General features: G+C 46.0%; 1 protein-coding gene and 1 pseudogene across 10 annotated transcripts in view; both read left to right on the forward strand.

Moving 5' to 3' along the window:
• Positions 1–21,055, forward strand: part of ADGRB1 (adhesion G protein-coupled receptor B1) — a 388,463-nt gene that overhangs the window by 295,403 nt on the left and 72,005 nt on the right. For all 9 annotated transcript variants that reach the window (XM_082235447.1, XM_082235451.1, XM_082235450.1 and 6 more), the window contains exon 19: positions 17,424–17,527. In XM_082235447.1, coding sequence (XP_082091573.1) covers positions 17,424–17,527 — 104 coding nt within the window. The remainder of the gene's footprint in view (positions 1–17,423; positions 17,528–21,055) is intronic.
• LOC309539766 (tigger transposable element-derived protein 1 pseudogene) overlaps positions 13,327–21,055 on the forward strand; it is a 247,767-nt pseudogene continuing 240,038 nt past the window's right edge. The window contains exon 1 of the transcript XR_014224546.1: positions 13,327–13,451. The product of XR_014224546.1 is annotated as a tigger transposable element-derived protein 1 pseudogene (transcript). The remainder of the gene's footprint in view (positions 13,452–21,055) is intronic.

Here is a 21,055-nt window from a genome sequence, read left to right on the forward strand (position 1 = left end):
ATATTTTGAAGAAAAAAAATGAAGAAATTCCTATGCCCCACAAATAACTCAGAGATGCATTTTAAATAAAAGCACACATTCTACTCATGTAAAAACACATGGATTTAGAAGGCGATTGGGCCAGATCCAGCCCCCGGGCCTTAGTTTGCCTACCCATGCCTTTCACTATTAAGTTCCTGGTAAGTTTCCTTATATCCCTCTAAAAAGAATAAACATGCCACAATCTTGTTTAAAGTGTATAAAAGAAGTTTACTTACATCAGGCAGAGCACAGTGTGGATCCCTTAAGGCAGACTTTGTTACAAAGTATATACATGGATCTATATCCCATAGGGGAATAATCCCAGTGTCCTCTGTTGGCTGAAAGTTTACATTCCCCTTTTACATGCACAAGAGATAGCTGGTTGCAGGCTTGTGTAAGCCTTTCACCAGGGGTCAGCAAAGTTTTTCAGCAGGGGGCCAGTCCACCCTCTGACTGAAAACTAACAGAGCGTTTCTAGCTAAAAAGCTGCTCCAACGACGGAGGAAGTCAGAGAGAGAGTGTGTGCAGCATGCCTTGTCCTTTTGTTACCTGGACAGGTAAGGTCACACCCTCCTCTAGTCACATGCAAAGGAAGGATGTTCCAACCAGGAGGAAACAGGAAATTTTTGACTGGCTGGACCAAACATTCCCCCGCATGTCCACTCTAGGAAAACAAGGAATGTTGTGCTTGACTTCTCTCAGTGGATTACATCCCACAGACACAGGCATGGATGAAACGATGTGGGAGTAGCAATTGCAAACATTAGCGAACAGCTTTGGAGGTGGTAGGATTAAGGGATGCTTTGGGTTCATCCCAAAGGCATTTTAGGAGGGGCTCAGTATTCGTGGCAAGACTTTATTTCAAATTTTTCCACACCGTCCTTCAATTCAGAATTCCCAAACTACTCTTCTCCAAACCCCTCACACACCCATTTGGCCACCAAGAACACAGAATTTGGCCACTTGTGGAAGATATCAGTGGGAAATGTAACAGTAAAGGTACCCCTGACCATTAGGTCCAGTCGTAGACAACTCTGGGGTTGCGGCGCTCATCTCACTCTGTAGGCCGAGGGAGCTAGTGTTTGTCCGCAGACAGCTTCCAAGTCATGTGGCCAGCATGACTAAGCCGCTTCTGGCGAACCAGAGCAGCGCACGGAAATGCCGTTTACCTTCCCGCCGGAGCGGTACCTATTGATCTACTTGCACTTTGACGTGCTTTCGAACTGCTAGGTGGGCAGGAGCAGGGACCGAGCAATGGGAGCTTACCCCGTTGTGGGGATTCGAACCGCCAACCTTCTGATCGGCAAGCCCTAGGCTCTGTGGTTTAGACCACAGCACCACCTGCGTCCCTACCAGTGGGAAATGTAGCCACCTCTATCTTTCCGATTTCAGAGTCCAGCCCCTGCTAAATTCTCTTCTTTTGCAGTTCAAACCTCCTTCCAGGGACGCTCCTCTTCCTGAAGCTGCCCACTCCGCTTGGCATTTTCCAACCTGCCTTGGTTGTGGCACAAAATCATAATCATAAAGGGCAAGCGTACGGTCTGTTGTTTGAATAACATTCCGCGCTTTATTGACAGCTGGCGCCCAACAAGGATGACATTTCTCTCAGGATCAACACAAGCTGGGATCTCTTTCTCTTCCTGGCATGATCTTTCTCCCTCACCCCTTCTCTCCCCCACCCCCTCTCACACACACCAGATGATGCCTCAGCCAACTCAGCCAACATGCAGTCAGTCCTATTTGGTTAGGTTCTCCAGGAATGGCTTTACAGTGCCCTGAATAAATTATCAGGCTAAGCAACAAAAAACAGAGCAACCATGAATGGGGATGGGTGAATCACTCTATTTCCAGTTTATCACCTGTGTGTTCTTCCATAAGTCCATTCTCATTTGTTTCTGCATTAACCTGAGATTGAAAACAAACCACACATCTCAGTGTGTATTTTTAAGTGTATTTTCTCTCAAAATTCACATTGGTTGGTTTGCTGCAATTATATCCCACGTTTTCTTCCAAGGAGCTGCAGGTGGTGTGCATGGTTCTTTCCCGTCCTCATTTAATCCTCACAACAACCTTGTGAGGTAGGTTAGGTTGAGAGGGAGTGACTGGCCCACCCAGTTAGCTTCATGGCTTAGTGGGGATTCGAACCCTGGTCTCCCATGCCCTGTTCCAACCCTCTAGTCACTACACCACCCTGGCTATTTAGAAAAAAATATTTTGAAATATTTCAAAATACTTTCCTATTCTCTGAATATGGGTTTATGTGAAGTTAACATACCTTCCCGCCGGAGCAGTACCTATTTATCTACTTTATCTATTTATCTACTATTTATCTACTTGAACTTTGAAGTTATTTTCTTGCAATATAGTAATAATAATAATAATAATAATAATAATAATAATAATTTATTTGTACCCCACCCATCTGACTGGGTTTCCCCAGCCACTCTGGGCGGCTTCCAACAAAGATTAAAAATTCATTAAAATCTCACACATTAAAACTTCCTTGAACAAGGCTGCCTTCGGATGTCTTCTAAATGTCAGGTAGTTGTTTATCTCTTTGACACCTGGTGGGAGGGCGTTCCACAGGGTGGGTGCCACTATCGAGAAGGCCCTCTGCCTGATTCCCTGTAACCTCACTTCTTGCAGTGAGGGAAATGCCAGAAGGCCCTCGGCGCCGGACCTCAGTGTCCAGGCAGAACGATGGGAGTGGAGATGCTCCTTCAGGTACACTGGGCCGAGGCCGTTTAGGTTTTCTGAGAACTCTGTTGAAAGATTTGGGATTTGGGAAGTGTGAAAGGTGGTGGAGATCTAAACCCCAATCTGCACATCAGCCAAATAAAGTGCCAAGAACAGGTCCCTCAATTTTGGCAAGAGCAAGGAGAGTCAGGAAATGATATAAAAAGTCAGGGGAGCATTCCCTACGGTCTGTTATTATTGAATCAAATTATAGACAGCCTAACATAAAGATAGCTCTAATCGGCTTACAAAATAAATTTAAACACAAAGCTGAGGGGCAAATAAAAGTAAACGAATACTCTCTACACAGTGTGTGGTTACACTGTGGAACTCACTTCTGCAGGAGGCAAAAATGGCTCCAAGGATAGATGTTTTTAGAAGAGGGTTAGGCAAATTCATGGAGGATAACAAAAAAGGGAGGATAAAGGAATCATGGGCTACTAGTGGTGATGGCTTTGCTCTGCCTCCACTGCCACCCCAAACACACACCATTGCTGAAGAATACACTAGAGGCCTTATTCTTAACAGGGTTTCTTCATGTCCCTGCAAAAGATTGGAAAATCTTTGAATCTCCCTGCTTATTAGCGATGTGCGGCGTTACGTCTGAGAGCACAACGCCCAAGCCGTTTACCAAGCACAAATTGCTTTGCTATCCCCACGGAGTTTGCTTCGTGGAGAGTAAGGACATAGTAGTTGTTAATGAATAGCGCGGCATTAAGATAGCTCTCTGGGTCCGTTTTATTTACTATAATTATGCGGAATGGCCTGTTAAGACCGACAAAATTGTGCAGGAAAGGGGCTTTTAAACTTCTCCAAGCGGGCTTCCAATGAGCGGGTGCTTTTACATGCTCTGCAATCTGGAGTTATCAGATTGAGCACAGGATAGGAAAAAAGAAAAGATGAAACAAGATGTTGGCTGTAAGAGCTTTCCAAGTCTATTTTTTTAAAAAAAGAAAGAAGAAAACCAGCTTATTATTGCTTTATTGATATTTATAGATCTGGTGGTATCAGTGTACAGTGGTACCTCTGGTTACATATGCTTCAGGTTACAGACTCCGCTAACCCAGAAATAGTACCTCGGGTTAAGAAGTTTGCTTCAGGATGAGAACAGAAATCGTGCTGCGGCAGCACGGTGGCAACAGGAGGCCCCATTAGCTAAAATGGTGCTTCAGTTTAAGAACAGTTTCAGGTTAAGAACAGACCTCCGGAACAAATTAAGTACTTAACCTGAGGTACCACTGTACAGAGGAATTTAGAAACAAAATTTCAGCATGGAGGGGAATGGCAAAAGGTTGTTCTTCACACAGAATGGTGGCACTGGAAGGGACCCTGAGGGTCATCTAATCCAACCCCCCCTGCAGTGCAGGAATTTCAGCTAAACGCAGGAATGGTGTATCTCTCTACAAGCACAAGGGATGTTCTCACGTTGCATTAAACAAGTGGATTTTCAGGAGGACGTCTAAGGAAAATCAGAAGATGTGGGATTGTGGAGAATGGAATGGGAAGATCAGAGATGGGGGGAAACCAAAACTGCCATGATTCCACGGTCCTAACTCAGAAGTGGTGTTTGGCTTTTGCTGAAAGACAGAGAGAACCTCTGAAAATCCATCACAGCCTCTGTCTAAGCCAGTGGTTACTGAAGTTACAGCAGCATGGAGCCTGCAAGCTTCTCCATTCTCTCATTATAGCCCAGCACGTGTCCTAAGGGCCAGCCCTTGATGTTTCGCTCACGTCCCCAAAACAAGAGCCTCGCCAACTTCTTATCGCTCAGGAGAGGGGAGCAAGCTGAGCCCTTTTGCAGCAGAAAGCACCATCTGCATCCAGGTCCCGGTATGCCGCTGGCTCGGGTGCCTGGCTCAGAGAAACATGACAGTGAGAGCCAAGTGTCAGTTCTCGTTACATTAAACACTGAGAGATGATAGGGGAATTGTTGAGCAAAGAATGACACCTGTCTGGTGTTCCTTTTCCCAGAGATGCTCCCCTGTCGGAGCCAGAATCACAGATGCTTCCCCTCAACTCTGCTGCCAAAGAACCCCCAAACCATTTAGGATCCCCAGCGATGGTGCAGGAGACCCAGCTGATGTCCTGCCTGGGAATAAATGCACCCCCACCCGAGACATAGAAATCCTGTTTAGGTGGGAGATCTTAGGAGTGTGGGTCCTTCTGACAGAAGGGCAGGGATCGGTGAGCTAAAGCTTCCAAAAATATTGCCCCCTGCAAATAGAGACAGTTTATGCTGTTTATGCTGTTGTTTCAATGTGGTTGGACAGTGTTCTCGAAGCTACCAGCATGAGTTTGACCAAACTGCGGGAGGCAGTAGAAGACAGGAGGGCCTGGCGTGCTCTAGTCCATGGGGTCACGAAGAGTCGGACATGACTAAACGACTAAACAACAACAAAATGACTCTCAGCATCCTTAACAAACAGTGCTTACCAAGATCCTTTGGGGAAAACCTAAAGTTTTCAAGTAAAACAGTCTGGTTAACAGCATACCCTCCAACATTTCTCTGATGAAAACCAGGATGTCCTGTTCCATTATTATTATTATTATTATACCTCATCCATCTAACTGGGTTGCCCCTGCCACTCTAGGTGGCTTCCAACATACACTGGTACCTCGGGCTAAGAACTTAATTCATTCTGGAGGTCCGTTCTTAACCTGAAACTGTTCTTAACCTGAAGCACCACTTTAGCTAATGGGGCCTCCCTCTGCCGCACGATTTCTGTTCTCATCCTGAAGCAAAGTTCTTAACCCGAGGTACTATTTCTGGGTTAGCAGAGTCTGTAACCTAAAGTGTCTGTAACCCGAGGCATCTGTAACCTGAGGTACCTCTGTATATAAAAACATAATGAAACATTAAAGGTTTACAAAACTTCCCTATACAGTGGTACCTCTGAATATGAACAGGATCCGTTCCAGAGCCCCGTTTGCATTCAGAAGCGAATGCAACCTGCGTCTGCACGTCTGCGCGTGCGCGGGTCGCGATTTGCCGCTTCCGTGCATGTGCGTGACGTCATTTTGACCATCTGCGCATGCACGGAGCGCAACCCGAAAACACTCAACCTGGAGCAATTTCAACCCGAGGTATGACTGTATCTTCAGATGTCTTCTAAAGGTTGTATAGATACTTTTCTCTTTGGCTCAAGGGTCGCATAACTCCATAGCCTCCAATATTTCTCCAGTGAAAATAGGGGCATCCTGAGGAAAAGCGGGACATTCTGGGATCAAATCAGAAACTGTTAATTTGGAACTGTCCCTGGAAAATAGGGACACCTGGAGGGTCTCTAACTGCTTTGAGACCTTTATCGGCCACTTTTGCTGTTGTGGCTGCAGTTTGCATCTTTTAAAAGTCACAACTTCCCCCAAAGAAACATGGGAACTTTGATTCATTAAGGGTGTTGAGTATTTTTAGGAGACCCTGAGCAATCTACAGCTCCCATGATATTTCTTGAGGAGAGATGCAACTATTTAAATTATACAAATGTGTTTCAGATGTAGGGCATAGATGCAGCCTATATTAAGTTGTAACTTTCCCCATCACCGGTAAGGAAACATGAATCTTTTCCTTTCTCAAGGCCAAGAGATAGAAGGAGTAAGATTAAAACTTAGACCTATATTTCAGCACCCCACTTTCGCTTGTTTACCATCTCCAGATGGAGTCACTAATTGGGACAGGCAAATTAGTCTATTTCTGGCCCATGCCTCTTTCACTTGTTTTCACCCATAAGTCAGTTCTGTCTCTTCACTGGATTAATTAAATCTGTGATTTATTTATTTTAATGCAGAGCAAACATTTGCATTGTGATGTGAATTTAAACACCTATTTTTTTCTATTAAAAAAGCATTTCCTCTCAACACACATTTCTAATTAGAGGAATGGACTAATCGGTTCATGTCAGTCCCTCTCTCCGTCTTCCCTAATTTTAAATCTTAAATTTATCTCACGATATTTCTGCATTTGCTTCCTTGAGGAACAGAAGAGAGAGAAAGCACTGTGGTGTGAATTTCTCTTTGCGTGTGTAGGTCCCCAGGCCACCCCTCAAATAACTTCACACATAACACGTAATTTTAGTTTTGGTTTTTGGGCACTATTTTGGCCACAACTTTATTAAAATACAAAATCAGTGAGCGGTTGTTTAGACATTGGTTATGACTATCTGTCCCCCCGCCTGGGACAGAACTGACATCCCGAGGTCCGATCGGTAGCCAGTAGAAGAGAAAGTCAAACTTGGGGGTCATTTGAGCTAAGCATCGGACCCACGCCGCTCACCCCAGCAGCTCCCCGAAAGCTTGCCTGCCCGGTCCTATGACAAGGATTCCCATAACAGGGATTGGGCGGCCCTGGTCCCATAACAGGGATTGGACGAAATCATGGCAAGCCCCAGGATTCCTTTAATGGAATTCCCTTCAGCGCAATAGGAGGGGCAGGCCCAGCCTGACCCCTCCACCACCAGCATATTATAACCAATGCCTAACCGCAACCTTACAAGTTGTGACGAATTGCTGAGTAGTAGGCAAAAACCAAATGGCACAGCCAATCACCAAATGGTAAAATTCCTACTAGGCCCCTACTCCAAAGCAGACAACCCCATGACAGGCAAAGCAAGGTCAACCGGAAAGAGGGCGGGCGGGCAGGTGATCCGATGCACTCTGCAAGGAGAAAGAAAAACCAGAGTGCACCAATATTTTAAGACTATGGTCCCACCCACCCAATTTGCAACATACAATTTGCCCCAGCAACCCGGTTACCCAATCATGATGCCAGGCAACAACTATTAACCTGTCTGGCAACAAGAGGCCTGGCCTGGTGGCCCACACTGCAACACGTGCTCTCATTTATTGGAGAACACGCTTTATACGCTTTCATATGCAATTTTGCCCAACACACACCCTTTAAAAAGCATTTCCCCCTAAAAAGATGCTGGGTTTTTTTGGTAATGTAATTTTCACTAATAATAATACAGCCAGTGTAACATAGTGATTAGAGTGTTGGATTAGGGCCTGGGAGGCCAGAGTTTTCATTCATTCATTCATTCATTCATTCATTCATTCATTCATTCAATTTCTATACAGTGGTACCTCGGGTTAAGTACTTAATTCATTCCGGAGGTCCGTTCTTAACCTGAAGCACCATTTTAGCTAATGGGTCCTCCTGCTGCCACTGCGCTGCCCAGGTACCACTGTACTGCCCTTCATCTGAAGAACACAGGGCAGTTTACAACATAAAAACACAAAAGTACATACCATAATAACAAACAAAATAACAACCTCACTTAGCCTTGAAGCTGTATATGAAAGTTTTTATTATTTGATGTTTTATTGTGTTTGTGTGTTGTTGTTTTTTACATTTTGCTGGAAGCCACTCAGAGTGGCTGGGGCAACCCAGTTAGATGTGTGGCATATAAATAATAAAATTATCCCCTGCCTGCTTGCCAGCCTAGCCTACCTCGGAGGGGTGTTGTGGGAAATAAATGGGGAGGGGGGGGTGAACCGTGAAGCCCTGGATAAAAAGGTGGGAGATGTAAAGGTAAAGGGACCCCTGACCATTAGGTCCAGTCGCGGACGGCTCTGGGGTTGCGGCGCTCATCTAGCTTTATTGGCCGAGGGAGCCGGCGTACAGCTTCCGGGTCATGTGGCCAGCATGACTAAGCCGCTTCTGGCGAACCAGAGCAGCACACGGAAACGCCATTTACCTTCCCGCCGGAGCGGTACCTATTTATCTACTTGCACTTTGAGGTGCTTTCAAACTGCTAGGTGGGCAGGAACTGGGACTGAGCAACGGGAGCTCACCCCGTCGCGGGGATTCGAACCGCCGACCTTCTGATCAGCAAGTCCTAGGCTCTGTGGTTTAACCCACAGCGCCACCCGCGTCCCTAAGGTGGGAGATAAATGCAAATAAATACATACATACATCTTTACGCAACTCCCCTCCTTTTTTTGCAAGATGTATTACAACATTTGGAGAGCGAGAACTTCGAAGGGTAGCCGTGATTCAGTCCACATTTTGTTTCAGGAAGTGCCAATTAATTCCAAAAGGGTAGCAGTGGCATGGCTGGCAAACATGGCTGGAGTCACTAAATGCCTAGCGGTACTTCAGATAAGCCCCTCTTCTTGCAGCAAAAGGGAAGAGACTTTTGCTTATCATTCTAGTGGAGCAAACTAAGAGCTTTGCTTAATGAGATGGGCTCTGAAATACGTCGCCTGGGGAGCCCAGGAGGATTTTTATCTTTCTGCGTGTTGTCAAGGACGATGGTGACTATTTTAATTAATCAGTACAATCCCATTAATGTACCGAAAGCTTTACAGGGAACAAAAGAAGCTCTGGTTGCTTTTAAAGGTATTTCCAGATGAGTATTTAAGTTTCTGTTTATTGCTGTTTTCGTATCTGATTTTGATGACTTCCTTCTTTTTGCATTTGTTGCTGCAAAGCAGTTTGAGACACCTTAGTTGTGACTAATCATTTTTATGCTTATTTAATCAGCGTCATTTAAAGACAAGGAGAGTGGGAATATTTGTTCAGTTCAGCTACAGATACATTTCAGTTCCTGCCCACCTAGCAGTTTGAAAGCACCTCAAAGTGCAAGTAGATAAATAGGTACCGCTCTGGTGGGAAGGTAAACAGCGTTTCCATGCGCTGCTCTGGTTCACCAGAAGCGGCTTAGTCATGCTGGCCACATGACCCGGAAGCTGTACGCCGGCTCCCTCGGCCAGTAAAGCAAGATGAGCGCCACAACCCCAGAGTCGGTCACGACTGGACCTAATGGTCAGGGGTCCCTTTATCTTTACCTTTACATTTCAGTTAGGGTTGCCAACTGTCCCTGGAAAAGCGGGATTGTCCCGTTTATCGACAGATGTTTCCCCTGTCCCATTTGGATTTCGGACAGGACGTATTTTTCTTGTAATTTGAGCTTGGTCATCCCAAAATGGTGGCTGAGTTGCTGTTGGTGCACCTAATGAGGAGCCCAGCTCACTGCTCCTTCCTTCCCCCTCGCTGCTGCTGCCGGTCTAGTATGGTGTAGATCCACCATCACATGTCCCCCTCTGCCCCCCCCGACCTGAACTCTCATCCTCCATGCTCAAATCTCTTCTGACACCAGATGGGGGTGAGGGTGGAGCTATGACTCAAGTCGGCCGTGGGAACCAGCCATCTACCCCCAGTTCCTGGCCATCTATGGGTTGGGCTGAGCTTGGTGAATCTTAAACCAGTGCAAGCCCTGGAAAGGGGACATTCTGGGGACAAGGTGGAGATGGAGAAAAGGGTGGTGTAATTCCGATGCCCCTTTAAAGGCTTGTTTATCCTCTGCCAGGCTTAGACCTGCTCAGCTTCCAGAAGCCCCACAGCTGATTGGAGTTTGGATCTGGTGTTAACTTTACGCTGACTTCAGTTATACTGGCTTGCTTTACGCCAGCTGACTATGTGTAGGATTGCTCCCTAGTAGTGCCTTTTACGAGCTTTGGCTGATAAGGCCGTACATAGAATAATAGAATCATGGGATTGTAGAGTTGGAAGGGACCCCTGGGGTCATAGAATCATAGAATCATAGAGTTGGAAGAGACCACAAGGGCCATCGAGTCCAACCCCCTGCCAAGCAGGAGACACCATCAGAGCACTCCTGACATATGGTTGTCAAGCCTCTGCTTAAAGACCTCCAAAGAAGGAGACTCCATGTAGTCCAGCCCCCCTGTGATGCAGGAATCACAGCTGGACAGGAAAGTTCTTGACCACGGGGTCGCTGTTATGATGCTACTGTCCACTGATGACCACAAGATTCCATTACTGCAACATGCTGCTATGATCAAGGCACTTTCAAGCAAGTACCAATTCTCTAGACATTTTTGCATCTGTCTTCACTCATAGAGCCGCTCGGGAAAGTGACAAGACCTGACACTTAGGCTGAAGCTGTGCACAAATGATCTCTCAAAATCTTCCGCTCTACTTGTGGACCAAGAAAAACCACAAATGTTTTCCCCAATTTCTCTGTCAAGGGTAGGCATTCTCCAAAAGTTTCTTGGGGAATGAAAACCGGCAGTAGCATGAGCTTCTTTCTTTCTTTCTCTCCTACCTTTTTCTTTTCTTTTTCTTTTTTTATTTCCAAATTTAACACACACAAAATGGAGAAAGTAATGTATAAATAATACTGATAGTAACAATGGGGGAGAAACCAGCATTTCTCACTATCTAAATACAGTAGATGCATTCATAGAGCAGAAGAATATCATAGAATCACGGAACTGTTGAGTTGGAAGGGACCCCGGGGGTTATCTAGTCCAACCCTCTGCAATGCAGGAATCTCAGCTAAAGCATCCATGGGAGATGGTCATCTAACCTCTGCTTTAAAACCTCCAAGGAAGGACAGTCCACCACCTCCCACAGGAGACCATTACACTGTGAAACAGCTCTTACTGTCAGAAAGTTCTTCCTGGTGTTTCTTGTAACTTGAAACCATCGGTTCAGGTCCTACCCTCCAGAGCGGGAGAAAACTGTGGGATGTGAAACACAAGAGCAGTCAAGTGCAACATTCCTAGAGGAATGTTTGTCCAGCGGTAAACTTCCTGTTTCCTTCTGGGCTGGGACAGACTTGCTCTGCATGTGACTAGAGGTAGGCGTGGCCTCACCTGTGCAGGTAACAACAAAAGCACAGGGCAGGGCAGCCATCCCTCTCTCTTTGACTACATGCATCAAAGAAGCAACATCTGCTTAGCCAAAGATGCTTCCAGCCAAGAGAGGACAAAGGGACTGTCTCCTTATGAGATAGTTTCCAGGTGTATGTTACTTTTCTAAGCTAAGTCTGCCTTCTGGGATCCTATTGTGAACAGATTGATGTGTGAGTAAACCTTTTCATACTTTTATAGAAGACTGCGTAGTGTCTTATCTTTTATGAGGGAGTAAGGGGGAAATACCAGAACAGTTATTATAGAGGCTTTAGCGAGCCTGAGAAACGCATCCGCTGCGAGTTTAAAAAGGGGGGTGTTACTCTGCTAAATTGTGAACTTGTTTACACAAGTTGGAAAAGGATATAATCAGACAATATATCCTCTCCTGCATCCCTGAACATTCCCACAAAAACAAGCTTGCTCCATCTTCCATGTGAGTTCCCATCTTCCATGCACTGGTGGAGGGAGGGGGATGGGGAGAGCGTTGCGAAGGAAGAAAAGAACTGAGATCCGGGAGCAAAGAAATAAAAAAATGGCTTAGAATAGAGGGGGAGGAAAGCAAGCAGGGCAATGCAGAAGAAAAGGAAGGCGAGGGGAAAGATGGGGAGGGGAAAGCCGAACATCTTTCTCTGCTCCCAGGCAGGTTATTTAAGAGCAGAGACAGCTCTCGGCCCCCAGGCAGGAGCAGCAGCAGCGGCAGCCATTACTTCCACCCTAGTTGGAAGCATTGATTGAAAGCCCCCCTCCTTCTCTCCCCCATTCTTACAGCATCATATGAACTGGGGGAGGGAGACACAAAGAGGTGCCCCCCACTCTCTTTCCCTGCTAGTGCACTTTGAAGTAACCTGGCAGCGCTAACGCACAGTGGTAAGAGAACGAGGTGGCGCATGAGCCCAGGATCTCATGTGCCAAGAAAGATGAGCTACTCCGTTGTAAACAGAGGTCATGTTTTGTTGCTGTTGCTCCTCCTGGGCTTCGGAGAGGTCAAACAGTAGAATCTCCAAACCGATGCATTTATTGATTTTAAGTAGAAAGTGTACGAACCGCTTGATCTATTGGCTGTTGCTGGCTAACAGACATGGTGGCAATCCTCTGCCACCATGCTTGAAGGCAGTAATGTCCCTGAATACCAGTTGCTGTGAAGTGGGGAGAATGGTGTTGTGCTCAGAACCTGCTTTGGGGGTGTTATAAACAAAAATCTGTCCTTTTTTCCCTTATGGGGTATCCAATAGCCCATATAGAGTCCTTACATAGGTTCCCTATTGGTAGGAGAAAATAACAGAGGCCAACCAGAGAATATTAAGAAGCAAAGCAGCTAGTAAGCCTGATCTTTATTGATCTGTTGCAACAGGGTGATCCCCTCACACACAGGAAAGGAGGAGGAACCAGAACAGAGGTGTGTCCGCCTTTATATAGACATTTTAAATTGCCTGCCCTGGAGTTCAAGATCACCCCCCAGACACATCATAGCTACATCACAGAAAGGGTGGTCTACAGCAGAAATCTGAGTGCGTTGTTTATCTCCTGTTGTTGTTTATCTCCTGTCTGGCAGGTTACCTAGAATCATAGAATCATAGAGTTGGAGGAGACCACAAGGGCCATCAAGTCCAACCCCCTGCCAAGCAGGAAACACCATCAGAGTACTCCTGACATATGTTAAATGCTTACTTGATTGGATACCCTGGGGAGCCTGGCCAGTCTTTTGTAATGATAAATACTTAGTTCCTGAGCCAGGTCACAGGCTCACACCCTATCCATATCTTAAATGTGCCCTTAAGACAGGATCTGTGAAGGAAAAGACAATAGGGAGGCTTTTCCATTTTCCTTTGACCTTGCAGAGAAAACATTTGGTCACTTTGGGAATCAAAAATGGTTTCAGGTCAGTCTTCCTTTGCTGATCTATGTACAGTGGTGCCCCGCAAGATGAATGCATCGCAAGACGAAAAACTCGCTAGACGAAAGGGTTTTGCGGTTTTTGAGCTGCTTCGCAAGACGAATTTCCCTATGGGCTTGCTTCGCAAGACAAAAACGTCTTGCAAGTTTGTTTCCTTTTTCTTAACACCGTTAATACAGTTGCGACTTGACTTCGAGGAGCAACTCATAGAACGCGGTGTGGTAGCCTTTTTTGAGGTTTTGGGTGATTTTTGAAGCTTTTCCAAAACTTTTCCGACACCGTGCTTCGCAAGACGAAAAATTCGCTAGACGAAAAAACTCGCGGAACGAATTAATTTTGTCTTGTGAGGCACCACTGTACGTGCTTGGTTGGTATATGTATGAACATTTATTAGACCTTAAAATTCTTATCATAGGAGCATCCAGGTGGCTACTGTGAGAATAGGATGCTGAGCTAGGTGGGTCATTGGCCTAATCCAGGGGGCTCTTCTTATATTCTTGATCAAAACAACAGAGTCTGAGATGAGGGGGGAGAAGTAGTCTGTATGCATAGACCCTTTGAACCCTTGGATCCAGCGAGTGTTAAGATCCAGGCCAGCTTTCTCTGTTGAGGCGATAGGCTGGGTGATGAGCCATTAACGGGAACAATGGAAAGTGGATCTGTGTGAGTTAACTAGCTGGAACTTCGACAAAGACGAAGAGTTGTAAGTTGGCGGTGATGGGACCAAGAAGTAAAGCAGGAAACTGGAGAGCAGGTGTGCCAACTCCTAGGGGTGGAGGTGTATGTGGCCCCCTCAATATCAGCTGGCAGGGGGCCAGGCCCCCTCAGTGTTTAGGGGGCAAGGTGTGACGTTAACATGAGAGTGCTGGAGGTGAAATAGTTAAACAGGTTACCCAATTAAAACCCAGGGGGTGGAGTCAGAGGGACTATAAAACCAGCTCTGGGAGAAGCTCTGGGAGGTGTTCGGTGGGAGTTCATTGAGGAGTTCGTCGGGAGTTGGGTGGTTGGTTGGAGTGGGAGTGAATTGGGCTAGAGTTGTGGGTAGGTTGAGCTAGTGTAACGAAATAGGCTGAGTCAGGAACAGTTAGGGGCTAGGCAGACAAGTAAATATCTGAGAGGTGGTTTAGTGAGTGAGAGCAGGTAGCGGAAGTTATAGGTCTGGATAGGCACCCCATGATTGTAATTGACCGATACCGTTTATGAAACCACACGCTTGTTAAACTGCAATAAATAAGCAGAAGTTTATGTTCCAATTGAACTCTGACTGGACTCAGTATTGTACCAGGTAGGGCCTGGGTGGTGGCAGCGAGAAATAAAGTGGTGGCACAGGGATCAATAGACGGTGAAACGTCCGGGGACCCTGTGTGATTGCCACACAAAGGAGGTTAGGCACAGAGCTGGCCATAGTGCAATACAGTGGCTGGTCCTCCTGAGCACGAGAGAAGAAGCCACACCATGCTGGGACCCATTCTCTGTCAATTTCATTTCATCTCCCCCCCCCCAAAAAAAGTGCACACCCATACACTCTCATCAGCCACAACCAGCATGACCAATAGTCAGTTATGATGAGCTGGAGGGTCACAGGTTAGTTAACCCAGATTATTCCCCGCTCTGATATGGCTGGAACTTTCCCCCCTTTCCAATTCCATATCAGAGTGGCAGTGCAAATTACTGGAACATGCGGAAATTGTGCAATTGACTAACAGACTAAGAGGTAATACAACACAATTATTTATTCAGGAATGGGATGTGTACAAGAGAGATCTACAGAATAATAACAGTGGTACAATGTCAACAGCAGCGTCTGAATGACCCTTGTCTAAACGAACTGTTAAGAAACAAGTAAAAAGGTATGAATTGTTGTAAGAAGGTATTAGAAAGTACAGAAAGAGTAAGGTAATAATGATAAGTACATTCATCACCAGAAAGGTCATATGCATTGGGATATGATAGGAAGTCTATTCTATGTTAGCAAAAAAGATAGGAAAAAAAGAGATTGTATAAATTTAATTTAAATCTGTTTTTTGTAAACATATTAAGATTTATGATTGTTTTCATCTTGGCACATTGTGTATGTTATCTATGTATTTCAATAAAGCATTTAAACTGAGGGAGGGAGAAAACCACAGATTGCTCCAGCCCCCTTCGAGTTTTGTGAAGGCCAGAGCGTTCCCTCCGTCTCACAGCTTTTCCACATGCCATGAATCTGCACCACAATCACGTCACCCCTCAGCCTCCTAAGCTTAAGTCTTAAGAGTTTAGCTCCTTAAGTCTCATATCATAAGCCTTGTTTAAGCTGGTTGTTTAAGCTGGTCAGGGAGGCACAGCTGTGAGCGAGTTTGCTTTGTTATACCCACGCAATGTATTTTTCTCTTCTTCTTCTTTTTCTGGCCGTGAGAAGAGCGAAAGGTTGCACTGCTCAGTTGGAAATCTTCCTGGAAACCCAGTACGCATTTTTTTGAATGCTTCTTCCATTTGAGGTTCTGATAAAAAGGTTGAAAAAGACTTGAACATGCCAGTCACTTCCCCTCTTCCTTCCTCTGGGTCCAATCCAGCCTCTGATGGAGAACATGAGGCGGATGTTGCTGCCTTTCCTCACTCTAGCCATGGCTTGGAGGCAGCAGGCAGATGCAGCCAAGAGGATGAGAAGCGCCGTCCCTGCAGGGAAGCCAGTGCTGTCTAGTCGTTAGTGCTGGACTAGGACCTGAGAGACTAGGGTTCAAATCCCTACTTGGCCATGAAGCTCACTGGGTGACCTTGGCCAGGTCTGCCTCTCTGCCTAACCTCTCTCACAGGTACAGATAGGTAGCCGTGTTGGTCTGCCATAGTCAAAATAAAAAAATTCCTTCCAGTAGCACCTTAAAGACCAACTAAGTTAGTTCTTGGTATGAGCTTTCGTGTGCATACACACTTCTTCAGATACACGTCTGAAGAAGTGTGCATGCACACGAAGAAGTGTGTATCTGAAGTGTGTATCTGAAGAAGTGCACATGCACACGAAAGCTCATACCAAGAACTAACTTAGTTGGTCTTTAAGGTGCTACTGGAAGGAATTTTTTTATTCTCTCTCACAGGGTTATTGTTGTGGGGATTAAATGAGGAGGAGCGAGAACCTCTGTTCCTCACCTCGAGCTCCTTGGAGAAAAAATATTGGGTATAAATGCGACAAAATAAATAAATGGGCCTTGGCAGGTGCTCAGTAATGCATAGCTTTGCTTCTGCTCCCTGTTTGACGTTTTTAAGCAAGGCTGGTTGTCCACCTTTCAGTTGACTTCCTGCATTGGCAGGTGAATTTGACTCATAGACTTTTGAGGTCCTTCCACCTGTGTGATTCCATGATTTCCACACGCATCGTTTACGCAGTTATTGCTCCGTGACTTGCAGCTGAATAGGTGAATAGACTCCACTAACGGAGTCACATCGGATGTTAAAGCTCTGTCACATCCATGATGGCTGCTGCATGCATAGAAATCATCCTGACATTGTGTAGCCCATTACAAACGTGTTGATTCTTCCCCTTGGTTGAGTTGGAGTTCTTCTGTGAACTAGAAGGATGCAGTTATCTAAAAGGTCTCTCTCTGGCCACTTCAACTCTTCTCAAAAGAATGATCAGTGGATTTTTGAATAAAGAATTCTAGGAGTGTGTGGAGCCTATCATTTTATGTCTACTGGATTTCCAGCTTTCTATTCACCCATATGTTTGTAGAATCTGCATGGAGTATGTAGAATGGCCTTTCTTCCAGAAAGCCTTGGTACGCAATGAACTCTCCAAAGCAGACCTACCACCGATTTCATTTGGTTGTGTGATTGTTTTTCAACCTGCTCACAACTAGGTTTGCCCGTGAGTTTCTGCATCCAGCTATTTACCCTTCTGACTAACTCTGTGCATGCTGACCACAAAATAGCTTTTCCCCCTCCCTGAAAGTAGATAAATCAGACAGAATCAAACAGAAGGAGAGTTTGGGATTAATGTCTGCAGAATCAGAATTACAATATCCAGGTCAGAAATCACGCGTGTTGAATTATTATTACCACATCATCACCAGGAAATATCTTGCAGAATGTAGGTCACCTGCTCTTTCAAGTATACTCATGCTTTTTATTTCCTCTCTTTCAGAACACAGAAAAAGTGCTCGTCCCTTCGGTCACGCTAATCGTAGGCTGTGGAGTGTCTTCCTTGACTCTCTTGCTTTTGATAATCATCTACATCTCAGTCTGGAGGTAAAGGTTCTACTCTCCTCCATTCATAAATACGTATTCTCATTTGCATATTTCTATCTCTGTCTGAAACCATAAATCTATAGTTACATTTCATCATTCCTAGTGATGTCTACAGCACACTCTAATGTTCTGCAGTAATTCATTTATGTATTCTCTTAAATACTGGGAGAGATAAGAAGGCATCTGGAAGTCATGAGGTCTACTGTGCATCGTGAGACAATTGTAGGTGTGTTTGTAACCTCCCTGAGAAATTTCCCTAGCCTTAACTAGAGTGCCAATTTATACTTCACCAAAAAGGGGAGTAAAAAAAAACCCCATACAGATATTCATATTCTTTTATTTATTTATTTATTCATCTCTAATGATCAGTGGATCAAGGTCCGTACAGTTAAAGCTATGGTTTTCCCAGTAGTGATGTATGGAAGTGAGAGCTGGACCATAAAGAAGGCTGATCTCTAGAGAATTGATGCTTTTGAATTCTGGTGCTGGAGGAGACTCTTGAGAGTCCCATGGACTGCAAGAAAATCAAACCGATCCATTCTGAAGGAAATCAGCCACCACACATACACACAATAAGACAATACAACACAGTTGGGAAGCTAGAATGGGGAATAGAAAAAGTTTTTATGGTTGAGAGCTGGAGTGGTCTCCCACGTCTGGTTCCGTCCTTCCAAAATTGTGAGGGCATTTCATTAAATCTGGGAGACATATATGCAGGTGCAAACAGGTCTCCTCTTAGTGGCTGGTGTCCCCCAAGAAAGAATTGCAGAGGGGAATATATGCCCCCACCAACAGCCATAGATGGAAGCCCCCCTGCCCTTACTCCTGGGTAAAGCATCATTGCCATTGGGAAGAGGCATAGCTCAGTGGTAGAGCATCTGCTTTGCGCATCAAAGGTCCAAGGTTCTATCGCTGGCATTTCCAGGGCATGTCCACTGCCAGGCAGCGTAGACATTACTGAGCCACGTGAACCAAGGACAGCTTATTATTCCATGAAGCAAACAGAAGAGGAACACAGTGAACCAGGAGTGGGGCTTTTTTTCACCCCTTCTTCAGTTCCATAGCCAATATTTCCAAGGGCTTCCAGCTCAGAGTAGTACGCATCTGTCACTGCCCTGGATCCTAGTTGCAACTGGCCGCTGGCTGGCTGAGCTACAATCTCACGTTTTAATAATCCGAGGTTTTGCAGCCTTTGCCACTTTGCAGCCTCCTCTAGGCTTACAGCCAGCGGGAAGCTTAACCCGCTGACACCATTTCTTCGGATTGATCTATGTCCAGACCCAGGGGACTGCGGACATGCTTCCAGCAGTGACAAATAGCAGAGAGGCAGCAGAGAGGCAAGGATCTTTGGGGGTGGGGGATGGGGAGTGGATTCCTGTGTGTGTGTGTGTGTGTGTGTACATTCATGTGTGTCTAGATCCATTGTACATCTAGGTAGGGTAATGGTTTCATTTGGAATGGTGAATCACATGTGACCCAGCAAGCCAAGCCGAAACCCAGTAACATAAAAAGTCCCTGCTGGATCAGGCCATTGATAGCCCTCTCCATGAATTTGTCTAATCTTTTTAAAAAGGTTGGTGGTCACCACTGCCTCCTGTGGGAATGAGTTCCATAGTTTAACTATGCACTGAAGGAGGAGGAGGAGGAGGAGGAGGAGAAGAAGAAGAAGAAGAAGAAGAAGAAGAAGAAGAAGAAGAAGAAGACAACCACACCCACCAATCTGGCTGGGTTTCCCGAGCCACTCTGGGTGGCTTACTTAATCGCTGTCTAAATTACAAAGGAGGGGCGTGGGTGGCGCTGTGGGTTAAACAACAGAGCCTAGGACTTGCCGATCAGAAGGTCGGCGGTTCAAATCCCCGTGACGGGGTGAGCTCCCGTTGCTCGGTCCCTGCTCCTGCCAACCTAGCAGTTTGAAAGCACATCAAAGTGCAAGTAGATAAATAGGTACCGCTATAGCAGGAAGGTAAATGGCGTTTCCGTGCGCTGCTCTGGTTCACCAGAAGTGGCTTAGTCCTGCTGGCCACATGACCCGGAAGCTGTACGCCGGCTCCCTCGGCTGCTTTGGCCAATAAAGCGAGATGAGCAACCCCAGAGTCGGCCACGACTGGACCTAATGGTCAGGGGTCCCTTTACCTTTAACTTACAAAAGTCCTTTTTTTTTCAGTACAGTCATACCTCGGGTTGAAGTTGCTTCAGGTTGAGCGCTTTCGGGTTTCACCGTTTGCGGATGCGCAGATGGTCAAAATGATGTCAAGCGCATGTGCGGAAGCAGCAAATCGTGACCCATGCATGCGCAGACGCGCAGACATGGGTTGTGTTTAATTTCAGGATGCGAACAGGGCTCTGGAATGGATCCCGTTCGTATCCAGAGGTACCACTGTATAGCAAAATATAGATAATTTGCTTCCAATTACGGGCGCCTCCAGACTGTTAGTTTATTGTTGTTTTGCAAGCAACATGTCATTGATGCACATAATAATAAGGTCGGGCTCTATCCAGTACTGCAGCTCTGCTGGTGCAATGGGTTTCATGTGTAAATGGAGCTTCCTCTTCCTGTTATCTGGCCCCCTCCAGCTTCCTGCGCACCCACAGAATCATTTCTGGAGGGTTAAGGAAGAGTAGGGAGAGGAGAGGAAACAGAAGTCCCGTTACACCTGCATAACTGTGCCCACAGAGCATTGAGTATGATCCACAACCATAGAAGTCATTCACATGCACATTCACACTGCAGAAAGCTAATCGAAACACAAGATTTTGCATATAATGCCATTTCAGCTGGTTTGACACTATATATTCCATGTGACGTTATGGGGTTACATCGGGGGAAGGAGTCAGTTTGCCCCAGCCTTCCTGTGCTGTGGCAGCTCCCTCTGTCTGTTTGCCCCCAAAAAGCACAACATGGCACAACTGTGCAGTTTCCGTTCCGTCTCCTCCTTGAAGTCCTGCTGAAATTACACTGGCTGTAATTTTGTGGTGGTGGCGGCGGCAGCAGCAGCTGTCAACTCAAGCCAGTATCAGGAACAACTTCCTTGAGTTGGTAGACCAGCTGGCTGCTTTCCTGCAGCCGGATTTGGCCCGAGGTCCACCAGCTGCCAACCCTTAGTAGGACAGAACAAACAGAAATGTGGGGCTTGAAAGGAACTGAAAATCATCCAGCATTGTGCCTTGAAACCAAGATGAGGTCCTCTATATCCAGAGGTGGCACCTCCCACTTCGCTGCTTGAGACAAAACAGGAATGTGCCACCTTGCCTCCTCGCTGTTGGTGCATTCCATATTTTGGGAGCTGCCTCAGAGAGAACTCTCCCCTAAGCTGCCAGCCACAATGCTATGGAAGGCAGCAAACCTACCAAGCAGGCACCCTCTGCCTATCTTAATCTCTGGGTGTGTTCTGTAAGGAAGGAGAGAGATGGTCCTTGCTTAAGTTAAAGGTAAAGGGACCCCTGACCATTAGGTCCAGTCGTGGACATCTATGGGGTTGTGGCGCTCATCTCACTTTATTGGCCAAGGGAGCTGGCAATGTGTCATGT

The sequence above is a fragment of the Podarcis vaucheri genome (genome assembly GCF_965113315.1).
Source record: "Podarcis vaucheri genome assembly, chromosome: 8".
In the NCBI taxonomy this organism is placed as follows: Eukaryota; Metazoa; Chordata; class Lepidosauria; order Squamata; family Lacertidae; genus Podarcis; species Podarcis vaucheri.